This window comes from Lampetra fluviatilis, chromosome 47, assembly GCF_964198595.1.
Source record: "Lampetra fluviatilis chromosome 47, kcLamFluv1.1, whole genome shotgun sequence".
Classification (NCBI taxonomy): domain Eukaryota; kingdom Metazoa; phylum Chordata; class Hyperoartia; order Petromyzontiformes; family Petromyzontidae; genus Lampetra; species Lampetra fluviatilis.
Window position 1 is genome coordinate 4,385,562 of NC_136321.1, and position 26,181 is coordinate 4,411,742.

The window sequence follows — 26,181 nt, forward strand, 5'->3', positions numbered from 1 at the left end:
CCTCCTCCTTCGTATTTGTGAATCGGGGGCATTTGAGTCCATGTTCTACGCGCCAAAGTTCTGTCCTGGGTGTGGTAGTAACCACAGTCTCCCCACGCTGCCGGGAAATTTTTATTTTCCATCTGTGCATCATCAACATCATCGAGTATCCGCGTCGTCGTCATCATCATCATCAGCTGCTGCTGCTGCTATGGCTCGCGTGCGGATGGGGCTACCCAAGGCTGTTCTCATTGACCTGCAGCCACATCTCCACTGGGCGTTTGTCCACGTGGTATGGGATGGGCAAAGTTAGTGGGGTGGGTGGTGTGGCATTCCTGGCGTCCGCGTGGTCTTCATGAGCACCGAGCTCCTTCCCTCCCGCCGCGTGCGCGTGCCGATCGGATTAATGAATTAATTGAACAAGACATCAATTGATTAATTAATGGGGGAGCGGTGGCGCAGCGGTTAGCGCGCCGCGTTACAATCCCCGGCGGCCACCCCCGCCCTCCCCCCCGAGTCCGACTCGGCAATCACAGCCAACGACAGCGGGCGTTTGATATCTGAACCAGGCTGTGGGCAAACGGGGGTTCTCTTCTAGGTCGACTCAGAGTAAAAAAAAAGAAATGGGCGTCTGTTGATGCGGTGTGTAAACTTCAGCACTTGGGGGTCCACGACCACACAGACCTACCCCCTCGTGCGCCGTGCAGGCCTTAATGGGCGCTTGTTCACAGTACTTGCCCCAGCAGTCTATGGAGGTTATACGGGGGATCTTTGTCCTTGTTGCGGGGAGGTTGAGGGGGTGGGGGGTCAGCAGCAGCCCTCCATCCTTGAGGCTTGTCGACCGAACCATCAGCTCATGAGTGACGAGCTACAGAGCCCGTAGCGCCGAGCTGCGGAGACACCGCGTGCGCGGACGCACACATCACGCGCCGTTAGAGGTCTCGAATTATTTCACTCAACGTAACCGTCTCGCTGCGGAGGATATCGCTGACACGATAGACACGCAGGCGATGTCTCCGTCATGTCTCCGCGTCTCCACATGAACCGTCCACAGCATTACGATGGACAGCAAAGTGGACATTATGAAGCGTTGATAATTGATTTTTTACCATTTTTTCTGGCAACAAAACTGACACCGTTTTAACAAGGAGTCATGTTTGCATAGACCACAATACCTGCGGTCGGAATGCAAACAAAAAACACAACTCTGATAATGTATCCACTGTCCTTGAAATTGATTGGTCCACACCCGAGACAGCTTTTCTTAGAGCCTAGTCTCACATGGTGTTGGACCAGATGATGCCAAAAGGCGCACAACTCAAAGCTACTGGCAAAGGAGGTTCCAATGGTGGATTATAAAGCGTTGTTAACCAGTGGCATCTACAACTCCAGTAAATTATACAACATTTTTCTTCTTAGGTTTTTTCGGTAAAGTCACGTAGAAAGTAAAATAAAATAAAAACAAAAATCACGACGTTTCGGAGGCAACACAAGTCTCCGTCATCAGGTGGGACCGTCACAGCCAGATTAGCTGTATCAAGTGAGGCAATGATTCAAAATGTAATCCCTTAAAAGCGAGTTGAGGGGGGAGGTAGAGGGAGGGGGGAGCTCATCAGACTATGGTAGCCAATGAAAGGAACGTATCGGGAGGGAGGGGGGGCGAGGCCAAAAGGGTGAGCGATGGGATTAAGGGATTGCATCTTGAATTAAGGGATTACATCTTGAATCATTGCCTCACTTGATACAGCTAATCTGGCTGTGACGGTCCCACCTGATGACGGAGACTTGTGTTGCCTCCGAAACGTCGTGATTTTTGTTTTTATTTTATTTTACTTTCTACGTGACTTTACCGAAAAAACCTAATGAGATGATTCCTTGCAGTCACGAAAGCTTCAAATCTAGAATTATACAACATTTAATGTCATTCCCCCGTGTTTAGTGTACACGCCGTACAACACGTTTGGAATCGACGGGAGCAAATTTGGACTTACGAACAAATCGACTTACGAACAGACCTCTGGAACCTATCTCGTTCGTAAGTAGAGGAATCCCTGTACTTTTTGGTTCTTTCGGTAAAGTCACGTAGGTAGCAAAAATAAAATGAAACAAAAAATAGTATATCAGCAGTTACATTGCTGGATTATTTTTTGCGCCTGATGACGATCGAAACGTCGTGATATATTCGTTTTTGTTTCATTTTATTCTTCTACCTACGTGACTTTACCGAAAGAACCAACGAGTATGGATTCTTGCAGTCACGAACGTTTCAAATCGAGAAGGAATCCCTGTAATTAAGTGTGTTTCTTTACACATCCCATCAGCTGCACGCACGGCCTTCTGGGAACGCGTAAATTCAGCAGCCATTGGTAACGATTCAAGGCAAGCTCTGGGGCTGGGTTTTCACATCCAGTGACTCATCAACGGCTGCGTTGGCAGCGGTGCACGAGCACAAATAACAAAGCAACAAAAACAATTCAACACGTTAATCAAAAACGTGATCGAACATATCTAATATGTGACGTTTCGGGCAATGACCCTTATTCATAGCGCACCAAATTTTTTAATTAACCTTTTGTAACTTTTTATTTAACCTTTAAGGAAACTGACAGATGAAAGAATGTTCCTGTTGTTATTCATAAATATGATAACTAATGTTCCATAAGCACGTCTGGTTATCGGCGTGCGATTGTAGCGGCAAAGGAGCCATCCATAAATGACGTCACGCGATTTTGGATGATTTTTGACCCCCCCCCTCCTCGTCACACGGCGTCACAAAAAGTCAGACCCCCCCCCCCTCAAATATTACGTCACAAAGCTCTGCCCCCCCCCCCCAAAAATGAAACATGCTTCAGATCGATTTAAACTATTGTCATTGTACCATGTATTTAATGTGCCGCTGCACTCTGATGTTGTAGCAGAAAACATTTATTAAAAAGTCTATATAATTAAGTAGAACGTGTTGAAATAATAAAATGATTATTTTATTATTTCCATTCTACGTGACTTTACCGAAAGAACCAAGAAGATGAATCCCTGCAGTCACGAAAGCTTTAAATCGAAATTGAAGTAGAACGTGTTGTCTACATTTATTTAAAGTTGCGCATTTTGATGTGACGCCACATTTCTCAACCCCCACCCCTCCCCTCGTCGCACATCGTCACAAATATCTGACACCCCCCCCCCCGCCCCCCCAGCTGCGTTGACGTCATTTACGAACGGTCCCAAAAGCCACTCACTCACTCACCGGCTTCCGCGTTCAAACTCTGCGCCACCTCCACGGGGCTGTGAGCTGCGAATCCTGCCTGTCCCCACGGGCCTCCCACGGGGCTCTCCGAGGCTTTGCCGAGGTCGCAGCCGGGACCCAGGGCCGGTGGCAGCCTCGCTGGCCGCAGCGGCGGCGGCGGCGGCGGCACCAGCAGAGGCCCGTAGAGGGGGTCAAAGGGATGAGTGCCGGCCGAGTAGAGGTCAGAGACCCCTCGCGAGTACGCGCCGGCTTGGCTCGACAGCGGGTAATGCCACGCGGCCGCCACCTCCTGCTGCTGTTGCACGAGGTGGTGGTGCGGGTGGTGCGGGTGGTGCGGGTGGTGGTGCGGGTGGTGCGGGTGGTGGTGGGGGTGGTGCGGGTGGTGGTGGTGGTGGTGATGGTGGTGGTGGTGAGGGTGGTGGTGCATGCCCGGGTAGGGCTCCAGGGAGAATGCGAGGTCTGCTGGGTGAGTGCCCAGCGTCATGCCTGGTGCGGTGGCCGTGCCGTGGTGGTAAGTGCTACTGCTCCAGAAGGACGGAGGGAAATTCCTCTGGGTCATGGGAGAGAGAAGTCTGTCTGTGGTGGGGAGATACGTTGGAAGGGGGGGGGGGGCACGGGGTGGGGGAGGTGATCAGTCAGTCACGGGACTTGGTATCCAAACAGTGTTCTTCGCTATTTTTAAATCCTTTATATTAAGTTCACTTGCTTGCGCGCTTACGACCGTGCAAATCTTTCGGTCGTTTTTTAACCCACTTCCCGTGATCCAATCGAGCTGACATTTTGCACACAGACTCGTTGTACGTGACAATATATTTTCGTGAAAAATTTTTTCAAAAATTTTACAATTTTTAGGAAAAAAAAAATTTCACAAACACAATCATATATTTTTCCTAAACACAGAAAATTATTCAAGAAAACAACAAAAATGTACAATATAAACAATCATACAAAACTGAAAACCTTATAATCCTTATATACGACTTTCCTTATTTTAAAATACCAATGTGATAAAAATGAAACTCTTACTCAAGAAAAACAGAAATGAATAATAAAATAAAACCGATGCCACGCATATAAAGGATTTATAGTGAAAAACTTTGTTTTAACGGGTTAATTTTTATTTTACCTGGTAAGGCCCACTGAGCGATGTAGGTCGTTTTCACAAGCGATCTGGCTATCACAAATGACAGCTCAACCACGTGGAAATGGATAGCAGCCGAATGCTCTAAACGCGTGTGGAGGGAACAATCGGTGGACCCGGAGAAAAATCAACGCGAACGCGCAAAGAGACACACAAACTCCAAATATACAGCAGCAGGCGTCAGGGTCGGGATCGAACCCACGACCTCCTGTATACCAGGCGAGGTAGTTAACATCTCCTAGCCACCGTGATGATGATGATGATGAGAGAGAGAGAGACACGCAAACTCCAAATACACAGCAGGCGTCAGGGTTGAGATTGAACCCACGACCTCCTATATACCAGGCGAGGTAGTCAACATCTCCTAGCCACCGTGATGATGATGAGAGAGAGAGAGACACACAAACTCCAAATTTACAGCAGGCGTCAGGGTCGGGATCGAACCCACGACCTCCTGTATACCAGGCGAGGTAGTTAACATCTCATAGCCACCGTGATGATGATGATGATGAGAGAGAGAGAGACACGCAAACTCCAAATACAGAGCAGGCGTCAGGGTCGAGATTGAACCCACGACCTCCTATATACCAGGCGAGGTAGTTAACATCTCCTAGCCACCGTGATGATGATGATGATGAGAGAGAGAGAGACACGCAAACTCCAAATACACAGCAGGCGTCAGGGTCGAGATCGAATCCACAACCTCCTGTATACCAGGCAAGGTAGTCAACATCTCTTAGCCACCGTGATGATGATGAGAGAGAGAGAGAGACACACAAACTCCAAATATACAGCAGCAGGCGTCAGGGTCGGGATCGAACCCACGACCTCCTGTATACCAGGCGAGGTAGTTAACATCTCCTAGCCACCGTGGTTAATGGGGGAGGTTAGTTTCTGCTATAATTCACCACTGCGCCACCGCTCCTCCAAGTGCGTAGGCATCAGAACATCAACGGGCCGATGCGCACTTCTCCTTGACAAATGTAAAATTCAAGACGCAAGTCACAGCCGTGCGGTTGCAGCCATGCGAACCCACATTTTTCACCAGTAAGACCACAGAGACCCATAGAGACACGCATATATGCATATATGTACGTTGAACTTCGTTAGTACCGTACGTAGCCAACCGAGCTAATCGGAGGTGCGTGGGAAGGGCAACAAACTAATCACAGCAATCTATTCTGAGAAAATGTGTTTGTCAATCTCGATGATGATTTAAAAGTGCATAGCGCCCAGTGGCTTCCTTACATCGAAAGACAGCGCGTTCCAGACGGCCGCAGAAGCGCATCTGAAAGCGCGCGATGCAGTGAGATACACAGAGTTACACGCGATTTTGGTCATAACGCTCAAGCTATGGACGCATATCGTAAAACCACTGCGCTCCTTCAACGGAGGAGCAGGATCATCAAAACGACGCGAGCTCTCGATTTAAAGCTTTCGTGACTGCAGGGATTCATCTTCTTGGTTCTTTCGGTAAAGTCACATAGAAGGGAAATAATAAAATAATAAAAATAAAACAATAAAATTATTCTCACGACGTTTCGGCCAGAAGAAGGCTACTTGTGTTGTGGCCGAAACGTCGTGAGAATTATTTTATTATGTTTTATTTTTATTATTTTATTACTTCCCTTCTACGTGACTTTACCGAAAGAACCAAGAAGACGCGAACTCTCCTCTCTCTCTCTCTCTGCGGAATCCCTCTCGTTGTGGCTAGCAGCAGCAGCAGCACCTCCGCATACGCAAGGACAGAACAGAACTTACAACACTTCGGGCAACGTTAATCATTGCCCATTGTTTATTGTTAATCTCAGCCTCAACGGGCACACGTCATAATATTGAGAAGGGTGACCGTGTCTGTGCTCGCTTGGCGGTGGTCGTGATGGTGCTGGTGCTGGTGGTGACGATACGAGAAGCATCCGTGACATCAATGACATTTCCCAGAGTGATGTCTAAAAGCTTTAGACATCGCCTATGTGTTTCGGGTGATGTTTAGCATACACAACGCCGTTGCGGGCGTTGTGTATACAGCAATAGATTCGGAGCATGCCACTCGACGTGAATGTGTGTGCGTGCTCGCGTGTGCAAGTCCGTAGGTGCTGGCCACTCTCGCCCTCGTGTGCCGTGCCGGCCTTCACAGGTGCAACTCGCTAACAGCACTTGCCCCAACAGTCTGTTACAGGCTACACGGGGGGTCTTTATCATTGTATGCAAGTAATGTGGATCTGTGGCGCAGTGGTTAGCGCACTGCGCTACGAACCCGGCGAGCTGAGTTCGACGATTCCCGCTGACGACAACGGCGATTATCCGAAACCCGCTCCCGGGCCTCCCCTAGGTCGACTCGGCCTCAAACGAGTACCACTGCGCGCCTCCCCGCGTCTCGGCGCGTTACGGGCCGCTCGAGGATGGATGGTTGTCTGAGCTTGAAACGCAAACATTGCCGTGACCGTGAACGCAAATCGTCGAAGGCGAAACGTGGGGCACGGTTTGTTTGTTAGTTTCCACAAAGTGATGCGTCTGGTGAATGCAGACATGATTCCTTGCAAAAGGTTTCAGTTTGGTGTTGTGACATCTTAACCCACCTTCTGTTATAGTGCCTTTCCTATAGAAACGGGGGATCTTTGTTGCCGAAGTGTAGTAGCTACTACACGTGTTGTAGCTACTACACGTGTAGCTGCTACACGTGTAGTAGCTACTACACGTGTAGTAGCTACTACATGTGTAGTAGCTACTTGTGCTACTGGCATTATCCGGCACTGCAAGTAGAGTGTCTTACCTAGTCTCCGCTAGGTAGACTCTCCACTAGGTAGACTCGGCCTTAAAAAAACGAGTGCCTGGTGAGTTGCGCGAGACAAAAGCGGCCGGGCGCGGTGACGACCACGCAACTTCAACTACCCCCCGGGCAGTCATCGCAGACGACACGGGGGGGTGGGGGTCGTGCCGTCGCCTCCGGGCGAGTGTGGTGATGATGATGAATGCCGTGGCGTGCCTGCTGGTCGCTGCGTTGTTTCATTCAAAACATCGCACGGTGAACTTCACGGCTGCGGTTTCGTCACACGTGCGCACACACACACACCCACACACCCACACAGACGCACATGCCCACACCCACACACCCACACACACACCCACACACACACAGACGCACACACACACACCCACACACACACACACAGACACACACACCCACACAGACGCACATACCCACACCCACACACCCACACACACACCCACACACACACAGACGCACACACCCACACACACACACGCACAGACGCACATACCCACACACACACACACACCCACACACACACAGACGCACACACCCACACACACCCACACACACAGACGCACACACCCACACACACACCCACACACACACTCACACACACACACACACACAGACCCACACACACACACACACACCAACACACACACAGACGCACATACCCACCCACACACACACCCACACACACACAGACGCACATACCCACCCACACACACACACACCCACACACACACAGACGCACATACCCACCCACACACACACCCACACACACACCCACACACACCCACACACACACACACAGACGCACATACCCACACACATACACTCACACACACCCACACACCCACACACATACCCACACACACACCCATACACACCCACACACACACAGACGCACATACCCACACACATACCCACACACCCACACACACACAGACGCACATACCCACACACACCCACACACACACCCATACACACCCACACACACACAGACGCACATACCCACACACACACCCACCCACACACACACAGACGCACATACCCACACACCCACCCACACATACACCCACACACACACAGACGCACATACCCACACACATACCCACACACCCACACACACACAGACGCACATACCCACACACACCCACACACACACCCATACACACCCACACACACACAGACGCACATACCCACACACACACCCACCCACACACACACAGACGCACATACCGACACACCCACCCACACACACACCCACACACACACAGACGCACATACCCACAAACAAAAACAACAACCGCCATTCGCCACTAAGTGGCGGTGACGTCACCACGACGCTTGTGCCAGGCCATGTGCACCTTGAGGCCACGTGAAGTGTCGAACGCCCGCTGGCAGGGTCGACTGACCGAGATGACCGAGATGACTGAAATGACTGGCTGATGCACCACCTGTGCCCCTTACTGTGCCAACTTGCTGTGCTTTAGCCACACACACACACCCACACACACCCACACACACATCCACACACACACACAGACGCACACAAGACAAAGGTCCCCCTTATTAGCCCTTAGGGGCCGTCCATAAGTGCCGTCACGCGATTTTGGACGATTTTTGACCCCCCCCTTTCGTCACACAGCGTCACAAAGTCAGACCCCCCCTCTCAAATATGACGTCACAAATCTCTGCCCCCCCCCCAAAAAAAAAACATGCTTTAAATCGCTTTAAACTATTGTCATTGTAGTGCGTATTTAATGTGGCGCTGCACTCTGATGTTGTAGGAGAAAACATTTATTAAAAAGTCTATTTAATTAAGTAGAACGTGTTGTCTATATTTATTTAAAGTTGCGCGTTTTGATGTGACGTCACATTTCTCAACCCCCCCCCCTCGTTACACATCGTCACAAATTTCTGACCCCCCCCCCCTAGGTGCGTGACGTCATTTATGGACGGCCCCTTAACAGACTGCTGGGGCAAGTGCTGTTAGCGAACAGCAACCTGTGACGGCCGGAACAGCACGCGAGACAGTGGGTGGACAGTACCTCGCCCGGCCGCCTTTGTCTTCTCAAGCGCTGATATTTAAACGCCGCACTAGGTGCCCGTTTTTTCAGGCCGAGTGGACCTAGGGGAAACCCAGGACCGGTTCAAATCACCGTCACTGGCGTTGGCCGTGAGCGGGAATCGAACTCGGGTGGCCGGGTTCGTAGCGTAGCAGCGCGCTACCCGCTACACCACCGATACGAAGACGCAGGCACACACATACAGCACTGGTTTGCACACACAACCACAAGGCATGCAAGTGCCTTTAGCTAACGCCCATCCGTCTTTGTTTACCCAACCGTCTTTGTTTCCCCCAGGTATTCATTCAGTCGGCCGATGTTAACCGTCGCCGGGAATCGAACTCGGATCACCGAGTTCCTCACGCGGCGCGCCAACCAAAGCGCCACCACTCCACCCCGAGAGGCACAGCCAACAAAAAAAACAAAGACAAAGACCCCCCCCCAATAGCCTTTAACAGACTGTTGGGGCAAGTGCTGTTCGCTCTCACTGGATTATCTGTGGTGGTGGTTGATGGTCGAGGCGTGCACGGACAGACACAACACGCAGACACAAAGACAAAGATCCCACCGTATAGCCTCAACAGACCGTTGGGGCAAGTGCTGTTGGTGAGCAGCGCCTATTAAGGCGGGCACGACACGGGAGCGGGTCGGTTTGATTCCCACCACAAAAAACAACCGGGCCAAGCGGCGCCCTCTTGCGCAGAGGAATTCCGAACCTCTGCGAGGCTTTCCTGGACAAATAAACGATTTGATGTGCGACTTATTCCAAACAGAATAAAATCAAACAAACGACACGAAAGGACTCCACTTTTGCCAGCGCACGACTGGCATGCACCAGTGGATTGACATCGGAACCGTGTTAGAAAGATATGTGTATATATATGTGTGTGTGTTATTGATAATCTCATTTGTTAACTTGAATCAGTAAGTTGGAGGACGCGGTCCGTTCGAACTGTGTCGTCTCATCCATGCACCGCCACTACCGCAGGTCACAGAAACACACTCACTCATCCACTTAGCCAACCACTCATTCGCACACTCATTCGCCCACTCATTCACACACTCGTTGACCCACTTATTCACCCACTCATTCACCCACTCATTCACACACTCGTTGACCCACTTATTCACCCACTCATTCACACACTCATTCACACACTCATTCACACACTCATTCGCCCACTCATTCACCACACTGCAGGTCACACTCACTCAGAGACTCGCTCAACCAAAGACAAAGATCCCCCGTATAGACTTAACAGACTGTTGGGGCAAGTACCGTTAGCGAGCACCTATGAAGGCCGGAATGGCACACGAGGGGGTGGGTGGCCAGCTCCACGCCCGGCCGCCTTTGTCTCTCCACTGGTGATGTTTACATATCACACCAGGTACTCATTTAAGGCTGAGTCGACCTAGGGGAGACCCCGGACCGATTCAGATAACCGTCAATGGTGTTGGCTGTGAGCGGGAATCGAACTCGGGTCGACAGGTTCTTAGCGCAGCGTTAACTGCTACGCTACCGCTCCACTTACCCACCCACTTACTCACCCACCCACCTACACACACACCCACTCACTCGCCCACCAAACACACTCACTCACCCACCCACACATTCACTCACCCACCTACACATTCACTTACCCACCCACTTACTCACCCACCCACCTGCGCACACACTCACTCACTCGCCCACCAAACACACTCACTCACCCACCCACGCATTCACTCACCCACCTACACATTCACTTACCCACCCACACACTCACTCACCCAACCACACACTCACGCGTTCACTCACCCACCCACTCACTCACCCAGTCACACACTCACTCACTCACTAACTCACCCACACACTCACTCACTCACCCACCCACCCACACACTCACTCACTCACTCAACCACACAAACTCACCCACACTCACTCATCCACCTACACACTCACTCACTCACTCACCCTCTCACTCACTCACCCACACACACACTCACCCACTCACTCACCCATCCATCCACACACTCACCCACACACCCACCCACTCACTCACTCACACACCCACACACTCACTCACTCACCCACACACCCACACACTCACCCCCTCAGTCTCTTTACTTCTTCCCTCGCATTGCTCCACTCTGGAATTCCCTCCCACCACCACCACCACCATCGTGGTCTCAAGCTCTGACGATAAATAACCTCGCCCAATCCAAGAACCGTGTTAATAACTCTCGTATATTACAACTTTAATAACAACGTTGTTTGTTACTGGCCGCTTGACATTATGCGCATTTGTGCCCTGTGCTCAGCAATAGTGTTTATATATATATTATGTATTAATATTTGACAACTACATTTCATTCCGAGAAGAGTGCGGTTTGTAAACATCAGCAGGAGAGGATCAAATTATGTTTTTCCCCGCACGTATTTCAACATACCATACGTTTTATTACATCAAGTAGAGATAGCACGGTGTACGTTTTACACACGCGATGTTCAACTAGAGACGTTGACGCTCTTTAAACTCAGGAATGCATCCCCCATGGCCAATCTGGAACGGAGGCAATGCCAACCACTAAGCTCAATTACATTAAACATATATATATATATATATAAATAAATCAAACGTACTAATTATACGAAGTGCTGCGCAATAATTACTGCAATCTTCACGGATTCCGAGCGTGAGAATGTTTGGGCGGAAAGGTGACGATCATCGTAATTGTAGGTCGCGGCGTTGGCACTTGAATGCGTGCGTCGGACAAGCGAATCAAACTCGAAACCCTTCAGGCACCATCCACGCAGCTGGCAAGCGAGGCAATAGCATCCAGACGGATGGCATTCGTGGGGGACACATGCGACGTTACGGTGCCACGGTGGCTAGGAGATGTAAACTACCTCGCCTGGTATACAGGAGGTCGTGGGTTCAATCTCGACCCTGAATGCTGCTGCTGTATATTTGGAGTTTGCGTGTCTCTCTCTCTCATCATCATCATCACGGTGGCTAGGAGATGTTAACTACCTCGCCTGGTATACAGGAGGTTGTGGGTTCAATCCAGACCCTAACGCCGGCTGTATATTTGTACTTTGCGTGTCTCTCTCTCTCATCATCATCACGGTGGCTAGGAGATGTTAACTTCCTCGCCCCGTATACAGGAGGTTGTGGGTTCAATCCAGACCCTAACGCCTGCTGTATATTTGGAGTTTGCGTGTCTCTCTCTCTCATCATCATCATCACGGTGGCTAGGAGATGTTAACTTCCTCGCCCCGTATACAGGAGGTTGTGGGTTCAATCCAGACCCTAACGCCGGCTGTATATTTGTACTTTGCGTGTCTCTCTCCCCGTGGTCACGTAGATTTTTCTCGGGTCCTCCGGGTTTTCCCTCCGCATTTAAAATCAACGTCACGCGTTGAGATTATTTGGCTGCAATAAATTTCCGCAGGATGATAAGCCACTTCGTTGAGTGATCATTTATGACGGCCAGGTCGCTTCTCAAAAACTATCTAAACAGCTCAGTTTGCTTTACCTGGTTACCTGGTAAAATAAATAAAATTGTTTTAGTTTTAAACCACGCACACGCGGACGAAGTGAGCAGCATCGCACAGAGAGTCACGGAGAGGCCAAATCTTAGATTTGAAGTTTTCGTGACTGCAAGGATGGTTTTTTCGGTAAAGTCACGTAGGTAAAAAATGTAAATAAATTAACTCACGACGTTTTAAAAGCAACACGAGCCTCCGTCATCAGGTGTAACTGCTCCAGCAATATTTTACCTACGTGACTTTACTGAAAAAAACAAATAGCAGGCGAGATCTTGCTTTCAGCTCAAGAAGTCCAGACATTCCGATTGATTAAAAAAAAACCCAGATCCAGGGTCACAATGATCCAAACCCGACGATGCCCAGAAACGCACCCCCCATCGGCACGGTTGGCAACGTACGGTGCGAAAAGAAGATCGACATACATACAACATAGATTTGAAGCTGTAGTGACTGCAAGGATTCATACTGTTAGGTTTTTTTGGTAAAGTCACGTAGGTAAGCCCCTCCCCCCTTAACTTGTATTTAAGGGCTGGTCTTTTGGAATTTTCCTCACTTGATGCAGCAATTTTAGCTGTGACGGTCCCACCGAAACGTCGTGATTTATTATTTTATTTCCATTATTACTTTTATTAACTTTAAATTTTATTTTTTACCTACGTGACTTTACCGAAAAAACCTAACAGTATACATACAACAATTATATCCTGTAGCAATGGAGTTTTGTTGTCGTCCAGAGAAATTGTATCCCCATGGGTGGCCTTTCATTCTGGCCAAAATTGCGATTAAATTCCGGTTCTAATCGTACGCATCACAATGTGTGCAGGTGGACTTCATGCCAATGTCGAGATCTGCTGCAGCCAAAAAAACCATGGCAGTCCAAGTCGCCGTTCGTCAAGGGCGGACACGCGGCAAAGACGCACAAGATCGCTCGACTTCTGGACGTTAGCCGCGGCCACGAATAGAGTATATATACAAGGACTGTTTACTTGGAATTTCTCTAACTTGATACAGCTATCGTGCTGTGACGGTTCCACCTGAAGACGGAAGCTTGTGTTGCCTCCGAAACGTCGTGATTTTAATTTTATTTTAATTTTACTTTTTTTAAAAAAAATTTTACCTACGTGACTTTACCGAAAAAACCTATGAATATGAATCATTGCAGTCACGAAAGCTTCAAATCTAGAACGAATAGAGGTCACAGGTCAGGTCGTCCTGGCATTGTGGCACAGTCCTCGCACTACGGCAGGCACCACCGCTCTTCAACGCCGCCCCCCCCCCCCGACATCTGTTCACTCCGCCGCTCAATCACGCGTTCGATAAATCAGTCAGTTGTTCAATAAATCAGTCAGTGGGGCTCTCTATTTACGCGGACGGCCGACAGACTCGATACAACAGACATCAATTTGAGCGGACGGGTTAGGAATTTGAGAGCGGCCAAGGAAGTCTGCTTGCCCCCCCCAACCCCCCCCCCCCTCTCTCTCTCCAGAAGAGATGCGCGCCCACCCTGGCGCTTCTTAGGCACTCGCCTTCGCTTTATTTTGACATTTATATGCGTAGATAAGATGTGTTACAAGACAGGCGAGCTCCGTGCGTGCGCGTGCGTGTCTGTGTGCGTGTGTGTGGGGAGCGGTAGTGCAGCGGTTAGAGCGCTGCGCTATGAACCCGGAGACACGGGTTCGATTCCCGCTCACGGCCAACACCAGTGAAGATTATCTGAACCGGTCCTGGGCCTCCCCTAGGTCGACTCAGCCTGAAATGAGTACCTGGTGCGGTGTGTAAACATCGCCACTGGGGAGACAAAGGCGGTCGGGCGTGGTGCTGGCCACCCACCCCCTCGTGTATCGTTCCGGCCTTCATAGGTGCTCGCTAACAGCACTTGCCCCTACAGTCTGTTAAGGCTATACGGGGGATCTTTGTCTTTCATTTTTGTACCACATTTCCGAGGTGCTCGCGAGTAGCACTTGCCTCAACGGTATGTTGAGGCTACACGGGGGAGCTTTGTCTTTGTGTGTGCGCGTTATGGGGAGCGGTAGCGTGGCGGTTAACGCGCTGCGCTACGGATCCCGGCGATCGAGTTCGATTCTCGCTCGCGGCGAACACCCTTGACGATTATTCGTCACCGGTCTTGGGCCCCCCCCCCCCCCCCACTAGGTCGACTTAGCCACGAGGAAGACAAAGGCGGCCGGGAGTGGTGCTGGCCACCCACCCCCTCGTGTGCCGTGCCGGCCTTCCTAGGTGCTCGCGAACAGAACTTGCCCCAACAGTCTGTTACGAGGCTACACGGGGGGTCTTTATCATTGTATGCGAGTGATGAGGGGGCTCTGTGGCGCAGTGGTTAGCGCACTGCGCTACGAACCCGGCGAGCTGAGTTCGACGATTCCCGCTGACGACAACGGCGATTATCCGAAACCCGCTCCCGGGCCTCCACTAGGTCGACTCGGCCTCAAACGAGTACCACTGCGCGCCTCCCCGCGTCTCGGCGCGTTACGGGCCGCTCGAGGATGGATGGTTGTCTGAGCTTGAAGCGCAAACATTGCCGTGACCGTGAACGCAAATCGGGAGAACGTGACACATTGACAATTGGGCGGGTCACAAGAAACAAACACGTTGGTGAAATTTAGCTGCACATACTGCATTGTTCTGTGTGTGTGTGCTGTATGTTGAACTTCCTTCGCGCCGTACGCAACCAGCCGCGCTAATCGGAGGTGCCGCGGGGGGAAAGGCAACAAACTGAACACCAAAAGCAGCTTTGCGGAAATGCGTTTTCAGTCGAGATGATTTTAAAAGCGCACGGCTCCAGCGGTCTTCTAATGTCGGACGGAAGAACGTTCCAGACGGCCGCGAAAGCAGCGCACCTGAAAGCGCCGCGCGATGCCGTAGTCCACCGTCTCTGTTCGACGGAAAACCAAAAGCTGCTGCGGCTGCTGTGAGGATGATGATGGGAGTTCCCGTGATGATGGTGGTTTACTCTCTCTTAGCGGGGGAGCGGTGGCGCAGCGGTTTGCGCTCTGTGCTAGGAATCCCAACGAACTGACATCGATTCCCGCTCTCCACCAACAACACCCAGTGATGATTATCTGAACCGGTCCCGGGCCTCTCCTAGGTCGACTCAGCATGAAGGCGAGAACCTGGTGCGGTGTGTAAAAAAAAAAATCAGAACTAGGAAGACAAAGGCGGCCGGGCGTGGTGCTGACCACCCACACCCCGGTCTCAATAGGTGCTGCTCGCTCACAGCACTTACCCCAACAGTCTATTAAGGTTTCATGGGAGTTCTTTGTCTCTTGTGTATATGCGTGTGTCTAAACAAATGTCAACACACTACTTCGTACGTTCTGTTGAACGTGTGTTTTACTGTATTCCTACACATGTGTAAGCACAACACATCACTCGTGTGTCCGTTGTGCCTGGGTGTGTATACTCTATACATCTTTCCGTGCTTAAAACACAAATCACTTGTAGCGCATGGCGTTGTGTGCATTTGTTTGTGTGTGTGTGTATGTTGGAACACTTTCCCCAACAGTCTGTTAAGGCTACACGGGGGATCTTTGTCGTCGTGTGTGGGGGAGCGGTGGCGCAGTGGTTAGCACCCTGTGCCACGAACCCGCTCACGGCCAACACCAGCGACGATTATCTGAAGCGGTCATGGGGCGTCGCCTGGGTCGACTCAGCCTCAAATGAGGGTCCCTGGTGCGGTGTTTAAACATCGCCACTGGGGAGCCGAATGCGGTCTGGCGAGGTGATGGCCACCCAACCCGCTTGTGGGACGCGACCGCATGATGAACGGCACTTTCCCCAACAGTCCGTCAAGGCTACACGGGTGATCTTTGCCTTTGCTCCTCTGCCCATGTGTATTTATAGGCGCTCACGATTCGCCTTGCCCGGGTCGCGTTTCCCTGTCAAACAAATATCATTACCCCGCGTTCCCACCGCGTCGTTTTCCCCGTGCCAGATATGCGTCCTAACACAACCGCTCACGAAGACAAAGAAGCCCCGTGTAGCCTCAGCAGACTGTTGGGGGCAAGTGCTGTTCGGCCAAGCACCTTTTGAAGGCCGGCACGTGACACTCGCTGGGTTTGGGTGGGCAACGTCACGCGCGCCCGGCCGCATTTGTCTCCCTAGTGGCCATGTTTTACGCATGGCACCAGGTACCCGGTTATGATGTTTACGCAGGTACTGATTTGTTTGTGCAGCTTACTCGTTTAAGGCCGAGATCGCCGTTACTGCTATCAAGCGTGGCCGGGAGTCGAACTCGGGTGGCCGCGTTCGCAGGGGATGTGCGCTAACCACTTGTATTTCTTTTCTATATATATACTTGAATATACCTACTGCACATTCGTTAAACTATACCGCTACACGCACACACGCATACAAAAGCAAAGATCATCCGTATAGCCTTTAACAGACTGTTGGGGCAAATGCTGTAAGGGTGCACCTATGAAGCTCGGAACGGGACACGGTGGGGGGGTGGGGGGTTGACCAGCACCACGCCCGACCGCCTTTGTCTCCCCAGTGACGATGTTCACATGCACCAAGCACCCGTTAAGGTTGAGTCGATCTAGGGGAGACACGGGACTCGTTCACTGGTGGTAGTCGTGGCCGGGAAGGCAACTCGGGTACGCCCAGAATCATATCGCATTGCGCTAACCACTGCGCCACCGCTCCACCATATGGCTTGCACCATCTTCCAGACATCACCGGGACATCGTCCATCACGATCGGTGGTGCGTTACGAAAGCGTCACGTGCGTTTGGAAGTTACGGGGCGAAAGTTTTGACGACGCGTAGGGTTATAGTCAGCAATGCAACTCGACGCATTCGTCAAACACACCGTGGCCTGAGAAAAAAACGAATACATGTAAAATTTAGATTTAAAGCTTTCGTGACCGCAGGGATTCATCTTCTTGGTTCTTTCGGTAAAGTCACGTAGAAGGGAAATAATAAAATAATAAAAATAAAATATAATAAAATACAATTCTCACGACGTTTTGGCCACAACGCAAGCAGCCGTCCTCAGGTGAAGAACAGGTCTATCGGGGAGACAGCGTCTGAATGGGCACAACCAGGCTTGGCAGCGTATATTTAAGCTGGGTTAGAGGGGGGAAGGGGCGCGTAAAATTGGCGACGGTTCGGGCAATGACCCTCAGCGTCGAACCCGTACACGAGAACTTGCTTGTGCTGAATCAATGCTGCTGAAATGATGCGCTCCCGGAAGGCCTTGCGTGCAGCTGATGGGATGCGTGAGACATATTTAGCTTGACCTGTTTTACGTTCACAGACGCACTCGCGAACGGCGCGCATCGCAATGCTCACTCGTTTAATTGCTCTTCTTCAACGTGTTTCGCTCTCCGAATCCGTCGTGCGTTCCCCCCCTTCCCACCACCTCCGCGCGCCTCGAAGATGCAGTTCCATCTGTCGCCGTTGACCCATTACGTCCCACGCGATATTCAGTGTGCCTTAAGCCGCATACACCAGCGAAACGTCGTATTCAAATTGTGAGTCTTCTTGGCTCTTTCGGTAAAGTCACGTAGAATGGAAATAATAAAATAATAAAAATAAAACATAATAAAATAATTCTCACGACGTTTCGGCCACAACGCAAGCAGCCGTCCTCAGGTGAAGAGCAGGTCTGTCGGGAAGACAGTCATTCAGACAAGAAGATGCATCCCTGCAGTCACGAAAGCTTTAAATCGAAATCAAATTGTGAGTGTTGTGGATTTGCTCTCCAACACACCGGTGGGCTGAAGTAGTAAACTAATTGCCGCGTTGTATTCTTGGTTCTTTCGGTAAAGTCACGTAGAAGGAAAATAATAAAATAATATAAATATAAAACAATAACATTTCTCTGCAACACAAGCAATCATCATCACCTGATAACCTGATGATGATTGCTTGTGTTGCAGTCGAAACGTCGTGAGAATTTTTTTTGTTTTACATTTATATTATTTTATTATTTCCCTTCTACGTGACTTTACCGAAAGAACCAAGAATATGAATCCCTGCAGTCACGAAAGCTTTAAATCGAAATTTAATTGCCGCGTTGTTTACGTGACAAACCTTACTGGCCGTGTCGGGTGGTGGAGGCATACGGCACATTTATCGTTAGGCGATCTAACCCAAAGACCTTTATTGTGCTCAGTTACTATATTAGTATGAATATTAACATCATAATTGTTTTTTTACCCTTCTATCTGGCAACAAAACTGACACCTTTTTACAAGGAGTCATGTTTGCATAGACCGCAATACCTGCAGTCATAATGCAAACAAAAACATAACTCTGATAATGTGCACTGTCCTTGAAGTTGATTGGTCCACACCCGAGACAGCTTTCCTTAGAGCCTAGTCTCACATGGGTTGGACCAGATGACGCCAACATCAAGGACAGTGCACATTATCATAGTTATGTTTTTTGTTTGCATTATGACTGCAGGTATTGTGGTCTATGTAAACATGACTCCTCGTAAAAAAAGGTGTCAGTTTTGTTGCCAGATAGAAGGGTAAAAAAACAATTATCATATTTTTAATGGCAAATGCGGTTCCAATGGTGAATATTAACATCGTTATAACGATTTACTATTAATATTTACTACTAGTTTTCTTTTCTTTTACCCGGTAAGGCCCCACTGAGCCATGTAGATGTTTTTCGGCAGCAATCTGGCTATCACAAACGATGGCTCAAGGCTTATCACTTGGTAATGTATCGTAGGCAAATACTCTGAACGCGTGTTTCTAAATGTGGAGGGGAAAAACCGGAGGACCCGCGACCACGGGCAGAGAGAGAGAGAGACACGCAAACCACAAATATACAGCAGCAGGCGTCAGGGTCGGGATTGATTCCACGACCTCCTGTATACCAGGCGAGGTGGTTAATATCTCCTAGCCACCGTGATGATGATGATGAGAGAGACACGCAAACTCCAAATATACAGCAGCAGGCGTCAGTGTTGGAATCGAACCCACGACCTCCTGTATACCAGGCGAGGTAATTCACATCTCCTAGCCACCGTGATGATGATGATGAGAGAGAGACACGCAAACTCCAAATATACAGCAGCAGGCGTCAGTGTTGGAATCGAACCCACGACCTCCTGTATACCAGGCGAGGTAGTTAACATCTCATAGCCACCGTGACGCCCCTATATATACCGCGTTCGCTAGCTGTGCGATATTCCTTGAGGACCCTGCTGTACTCATTCTCGGCAGTATTGACATTTCTGTTGTTGTTGTTGTTGCTGTTGTCGTTGTTGTTGTACTCAAGCAGCCCCACGGATCCCCCGTGTAAAATATCCGGGCAACAGCTGACTCAACGGGACCGTTATCCGCGTAACAGAGTAAAATAAACGTCGAATGAAAATAATTGAAGCGAATGCATCATGATTTAATAACTATGAGTAACCATCGGCGAATGCTGCCAGAGAGGCAATGACCATTTGGACGACAGTGTGTTAGTATTGAACAACGACGATGATGATTCATTGATAATTTAGTGCGCTTTGCCGGATGGAGATCCTCCCCACGTGTGCCTCAGCAAACGCTGCTTGAGTAAAATCTCCATTCTGCAGTGGTCTCGACATTCTGGGCCTCATCAGCAGTGCAGAGTCGAGCTCGCAATGACGGCTGGGTGAGCAGATGTCATGGTTATGATTGTTGTTCTTACTATGATTGTTGGCGAGCGGGCTCCGCGTTAGATACGGGACTCAAGGTGATGAGTTTGTGAGTGAATCCTCCCAGTGGGTGAAGGGGGGAAGGGGGGGGAAGGTAAGAGGGGGGGGGGAGACCCCCCCCACTTTCCGCACGTAACCACCGCCCCCCCCCTCGCCCGCACCAACGAGCAGAAGAACTATGACCTCTGAGTGTCGTATTTATTGGAACAAACATCGGAACATTCCGCGGCTTGATGGACGCAAGGTGCCAGATCCCTCGTGCGCATCGCCAGCGGGCGCAGCGTGCGTGAACACCAACACCATCACCGCCATCACCATCACCACCATCACCACCACCATCAGCACCGTTACCACCATCATCACCATCACCACCATCACCACCATCACCATCATCACCATCATCACCACCATCACCACCATCACCATCACCACCACCATCACCACCACCACCATCACCACCACCATCACCACCACCACCATCACCACCACCATCACCACCACCACCATCACCACCACCATCACCACCATCACCACCATCACCACCACCATCACCACCACCATCACCACCATCACCACCATCATCACCACCACCATCACCACCATCACCACCACCACTGTCACCACCATCACCACCACCATCACCACCATCACCACCACCACTGTCACCACCATCACCATCACCACTGTCACCACCATCACCATCACCACTGTCACCACCATCACCACCACCACCATCACCACCATCACCACCACCACCACCATCGCCACCACCACCACCACCATCGCCACCACCACCACCACCACCGCCACCACCGCCACCACCATCACCACCGCCACCACCACCATCACCACCGCCACCACCATCACCACCACCGCCACCATCACCACCGCCACCACCACCACCGCCATCACCACCGCCACCACCACCTCCGCCACAGCTACCATCACCACCACCGCCAGCACCATCACCGCCACCACCATCACCACCATCACCGCCACCATCACCACCATCACCGCCACCACCACCACCGCCACCACCATCACCACCACCATCACCGCCGCCACCACCGCCACCACCACCACCGCCACCACCATCACCACCACCACCGTCACCACCACCATCACCACCACCAACGCCACCACCATCACCACCGCCACCATCACCACCTTCACCGCTACCACCACCGCCACCATCACCACCTTCACCGCCATCACCAACACCATCACCGCCACCATCACCGCCACCATCACCACCATCACCACCACCGCCACCAGCGCCACCACCATCACCACCATCACCACCACTACCACCATCACCACCACCGCCACCAGCGCCACCACCATCACCACCATCACCACCACCGCCACCACCACCGCCACCACCACAACCGCCGCGCACGTCCGCGATTGCAAGCTAAGCGGTGTTCAGCCTGGTTAGTAACCTGGATGGGTGACCGATTGGGGAAACGGCGCCCGTGGTGGCGATTCCGAGACTTGAGCTGCGATTTGTAGATTAAAAAAAAAAACCTCAAATAAATAAAATGTTTTTAATATAAAATCCAACGCGCCAATAATAATAATGATAATTGGGGGCAGCTTGTGAGTAACCCAGAGATTACACATCTACAGTCCAGCCACGATTTATCCACTGCTGGACGAAGGTCCCCCGAGGCCCAGTGAGCAATAGATGATGATGATTATTATTATTAATATTGTGCCACTGTAGCGGCACCCTCGTGGCTCCATCTCCGCGGTGTGGTTCTCCCTCCTTTGGCTGCCGCTCCGTGGCGAGGCTCGACGTGGGGGTCAACGTGATGTGGGGGTCAATGTGAGGTGGCGGTCAACGTGACGTGGGGTCAATGTGACGTGGGGTCAATGTGAGGTGGGGTCAACGTGACGTGGGGGTCAATGTGAGGTGAGGGTCAACGTGGGGGTCAATGTGACGTGGGGGTCAATGTGAGGTGGGGGTCAATGTGAAGTGGGGTCAATGTGACGTGGGGGTCAACGTGACGTGGGGTCAATGTGACGTGGGGGTCAACGTGACGTGGGGGTCAACGTGACGTGGGGGTCAATGTGACGTGGAGTCAACGTGACGTGGGGGTCAACGTGACGTGGGGGTCAACGTGACGTGGGGGTCAATGTGAGGTGGGGTCAATGTCACGTGGGGTCAACGTGACGAGGAGTCAATGTGACGCGGGGTCAACGTGAGGTGGGGGTCAATGTGAGGTGGGGTCAATGTCACGTGGGGTCAACGTGACGTGGGGTCAATGTGACATGGGGTCAATGTGACCTGGGGGTCAATGTGAGGTGGGGGTCAATGTGAAGTGGGGTCAATGTGACGTGGGGGTCAACGTGACGTGGGGTCAACGTGACGTGGGGGTCAACGTGACGTTGGGGTCAATGTGACGTGGGGGTCAATGTGGGGGTCAATGTGAGGTGGGGTCAATGTGACGTGGGGGTCAACGTGACGTGGGGGTCAACGTGACGTTGGGGTCAATGTGACGTGGGGGTCAATGTGGGAGTCAATGTGAGGTGGGGTCAATGTGACGTGGGGGTCAACGTGACGTGGGGGTCAACGTGACGTTGGGGTCAATGTGGGGGTCAATGTGGGGGTCAATGTGAGGTGGGGTCAATGTGACATGGGGGTCAACGTGACGTGCCTGAAACCCGCGTGTGCCCTCCAAGCTGCGACTTCCTCCTCCTTCTCCCCGTGCATGAACGACCGTAATCTCAGATTTGTTTCACTTGAATTAACATCATCTAGTTCGCCTTCAAGCCACACTTGTTTTAAATGACAAGCGGAAAGAGAAGTCACGTAATGAGACGAGTGTGTGTGTGTATAAATGTCGATGGGAGCTTTTTGCGAGTATCAAAAATGATGAAAAATCAAGAATTGGTTTTAGCCATTCTGGCAATATAACAGGAAAGTGGTAAGATGTTCAAACACTACATTGATACCTTTTTCAAGGCATCAGATCTTCATTGACCACACACACTGCTCGTGGCTAAACATACAATACAGTACTAATCACATACCTGCATTTCCCATAAATATGCTAAATTCCTCTTGATATGCATATTCTTTTGTTAAGGCTCCCCCTTTCTTCCCCCCTTCCAACCCAGCTTATATACATGTTCTTGGTTCTTTCGGTAAAGTCACGTAGAAGGGAAGTCCTCAGGCCTGAGGACGGCTGCTTGCGTTGTGGCCGAAACGTCGTGAGAATTGTTTTATTATGTTTTATTTTTATTATTTTATTACTTCCCTTCTACGTGACTTTACCGAAAGAACCAAGAAGAAAAAAAACATGCTCTGAAAATCTACGAGCATCTGTCATTGAAACGGATTGTCCTACACCAGGGGCAGCCTTCCTTCATGGACTTGTTCTCACCATCAGCGTGAGACCAGAGGTCGCAAAAAAGCAGACAGCACCATGACAATGCGAGCATCAGCACACCGATAGCTCGGGTCGAGCAGATATATGTTTAGCACGCTTTAATATACTCTTTGGGTCTTTCGGAAAAGTCACGTAGATAGAAATAAATTAACCCGTAAAAACAAAGTTTTTCACTATAAATCCTTTATATGCGTGGCATCGGGGCGGCTAGAGTCCTCTCGTCCTCTGGCTTGAGATGGCTGCCACCTATGGGTCAGATGATTGTCTGGCAGCATTAAACAATTGGTAATTAAATATTTTTAAAAATTTCCCTAAACAGTGTAAAATTTAGGAATTTCACGAAAATGCATTGTCACGCACAACGAGTCTGTGTGCAAAATGTCAGCTCGATTGGATCACGGGAAGTGGGTTAAAAAACGACCGAAAGATTTGCACGGTCCTAAGCAAGCAAGCGAACTTAATATAAAGGATTTAAAAAAAAGTAAAATAATATTATTTTATTAAAAATAATAAAATAAAATTATTCTATTAATAAAAAAATAAAAAGTAAAAATTTCATTATCTTTCTATCTACGTAGATATGTATGTTATATATATACACACTGAAGTATATTATATAAACATTACATTAAGATCTAACGCGACCGGGGATAATTCCTTTGGGCGCTTCTCGCCTCTCACACAAAGACAAAGATGCCCCGTACAGCCTCCACAGACTGCTGAGGCAAGTGCCGTTAGCGAGCACGGCACACGAGCAGGGGGTGGGTGACCCCGACCGCCTTTGTCTCCCCGGTGCGAACGTTTGCACTCCGTTGCCCTGCCAGGTGGCTCATTGAATGCTGAGTCGACCTAAGTGAGAGCCCATGGAATCGGTGTCGGAATGTTCGTCGCACCGATGTTGGCCGTGAGCCTGAATCCGAACCTCCCCCCCTCTGGGGGCTTCGTCAACGCCCTGGCGCTAACCGTTGCGCCACCGCTCCCCCGGCAGGTGCAGGTAGGCCTTGGCAAGGTAAGGTAATTGTACCCTTTTTACCGGGTAAAAGGGTAAAGGTAAATGTGTCGATATGCCAAGGGGTAAGGGTAAAGGGTAGGGTTAAAGGTAGGCTCGTTGCTTTTTACCTTTTACCTTACCTGCTAAATGGTAAAAGGTAGGGTAGAGTGATTGTATTGTGGTAAGTAAAAGGTAGGGTAAAGGTAGGCTCGTTGTTTTTACACTTTTACCTTACCTTGCCGAGGCCTTCGTGGAGGGGAGCGGTGGGGGCGTTTTGCAAGTGATAGCCGCGTCTGTGGGCCAACCGTGGCTGTGATTGCAATTATTAATTGGTACTAATTTGAAAGGCCACGTGAAGTGTTTCTGGCCGCCGTTTGTCGCGAGAGATTGCGTGACCGCGCGTTCTCGTTACGCGACGCACGTGGGCCAGTGATGTGCAGAGTCGGTAAGCCGTTGGGTTCCCTATTCCCCAACCACCCACACCACGCCCGGCTCTGCTACGTTCACTCAGGGGCTGGGACGGCGTTACCCATTTGCTAGGGCAGCGAACGGATCTCATCGACGATTTGCGCTCACGATTCGTGCACCAATTCTCACCGTCAGCGTGGACGTGGAAGTCCGCACGTGCTTGAGAATCGATTTCTCAAAAGTAAAAACTAAAAAAATGTACGCTCGCCACGTGTCCCCTTTGCAGGCGATTGAACAGATAAACAACAACAACCAACATAACCAACAATTTAACACGTAGCAGGCTTTCCCGACCAATATTATTCATAATATAGGTTTTTGGGTCAGATCGCGTTATTTATAAATGTGTCGTAACCCTCCACCACCCGACACGGCCAATCAGTAAAAAATGTGTCACGTTTTTTCAAAGGACAAAATAATTCACTTCTTTAGCCCACCGGTGTGCTGAAGAGAGAATCAACAGCATTTTAAAATTTGAGTAGTACGACGTTTCGCTGATAATTACAAAATAATATTATTTTATAGTCCAACAATCAACATAACCAACAACAACCAACATAACCAACAACCAACATAACCACCAACAACCACCAACAACCACCAACAACAACCAACAACAACAACCACCAACAACAACCAACAACAACCACCACCCATCAACAACAACCACCAACAACAACCACCACCACCACCCCACGCACCTTTCCATGCGCGCCGCTCACTGCGCTCTGCCTGCTCGGCTCCCGGCGTCGACGCCCGCGTCCCCGTCGCCGCGGGGGGCTGCTGGCTGAGCGCGCGGCTGAAGTGCTCGTCCACTTCGCTGGCGATGTCCCCGCGGAAGTAGGTGAGCAGCAGGCAGCGAGACGTGAGGTACTGCGCCGCGGGCACTCGCTCCTTCTCGTGCCGCTGCTGCTGCTGCTGATG

At 50.5% G+C, this 26,181-nt stretch overlaps 1 protein-coding gene across 1 annotated transcript; it reads right to left on the reverse strand.

Annotated features, from left to right (window-relative positions):
- Window positions 1–828: 828 nt before the first annotated feature.
- LOC144947797 (transcription cofactor vestigial-like protein 2) lies at window positions 829–26,181 on the reverse strand (the record flags this gene model as incomplete). The annotated part of the gene is made up of 3 exons (XM_078877150.1): window positions 829–869; window positions 3,224–3,551; window positions 25,990–26,181. Coding segments are annotated over 3 exons (561 nt in total), but the record flags the coding sequence as incomplete, so codon positions are not given.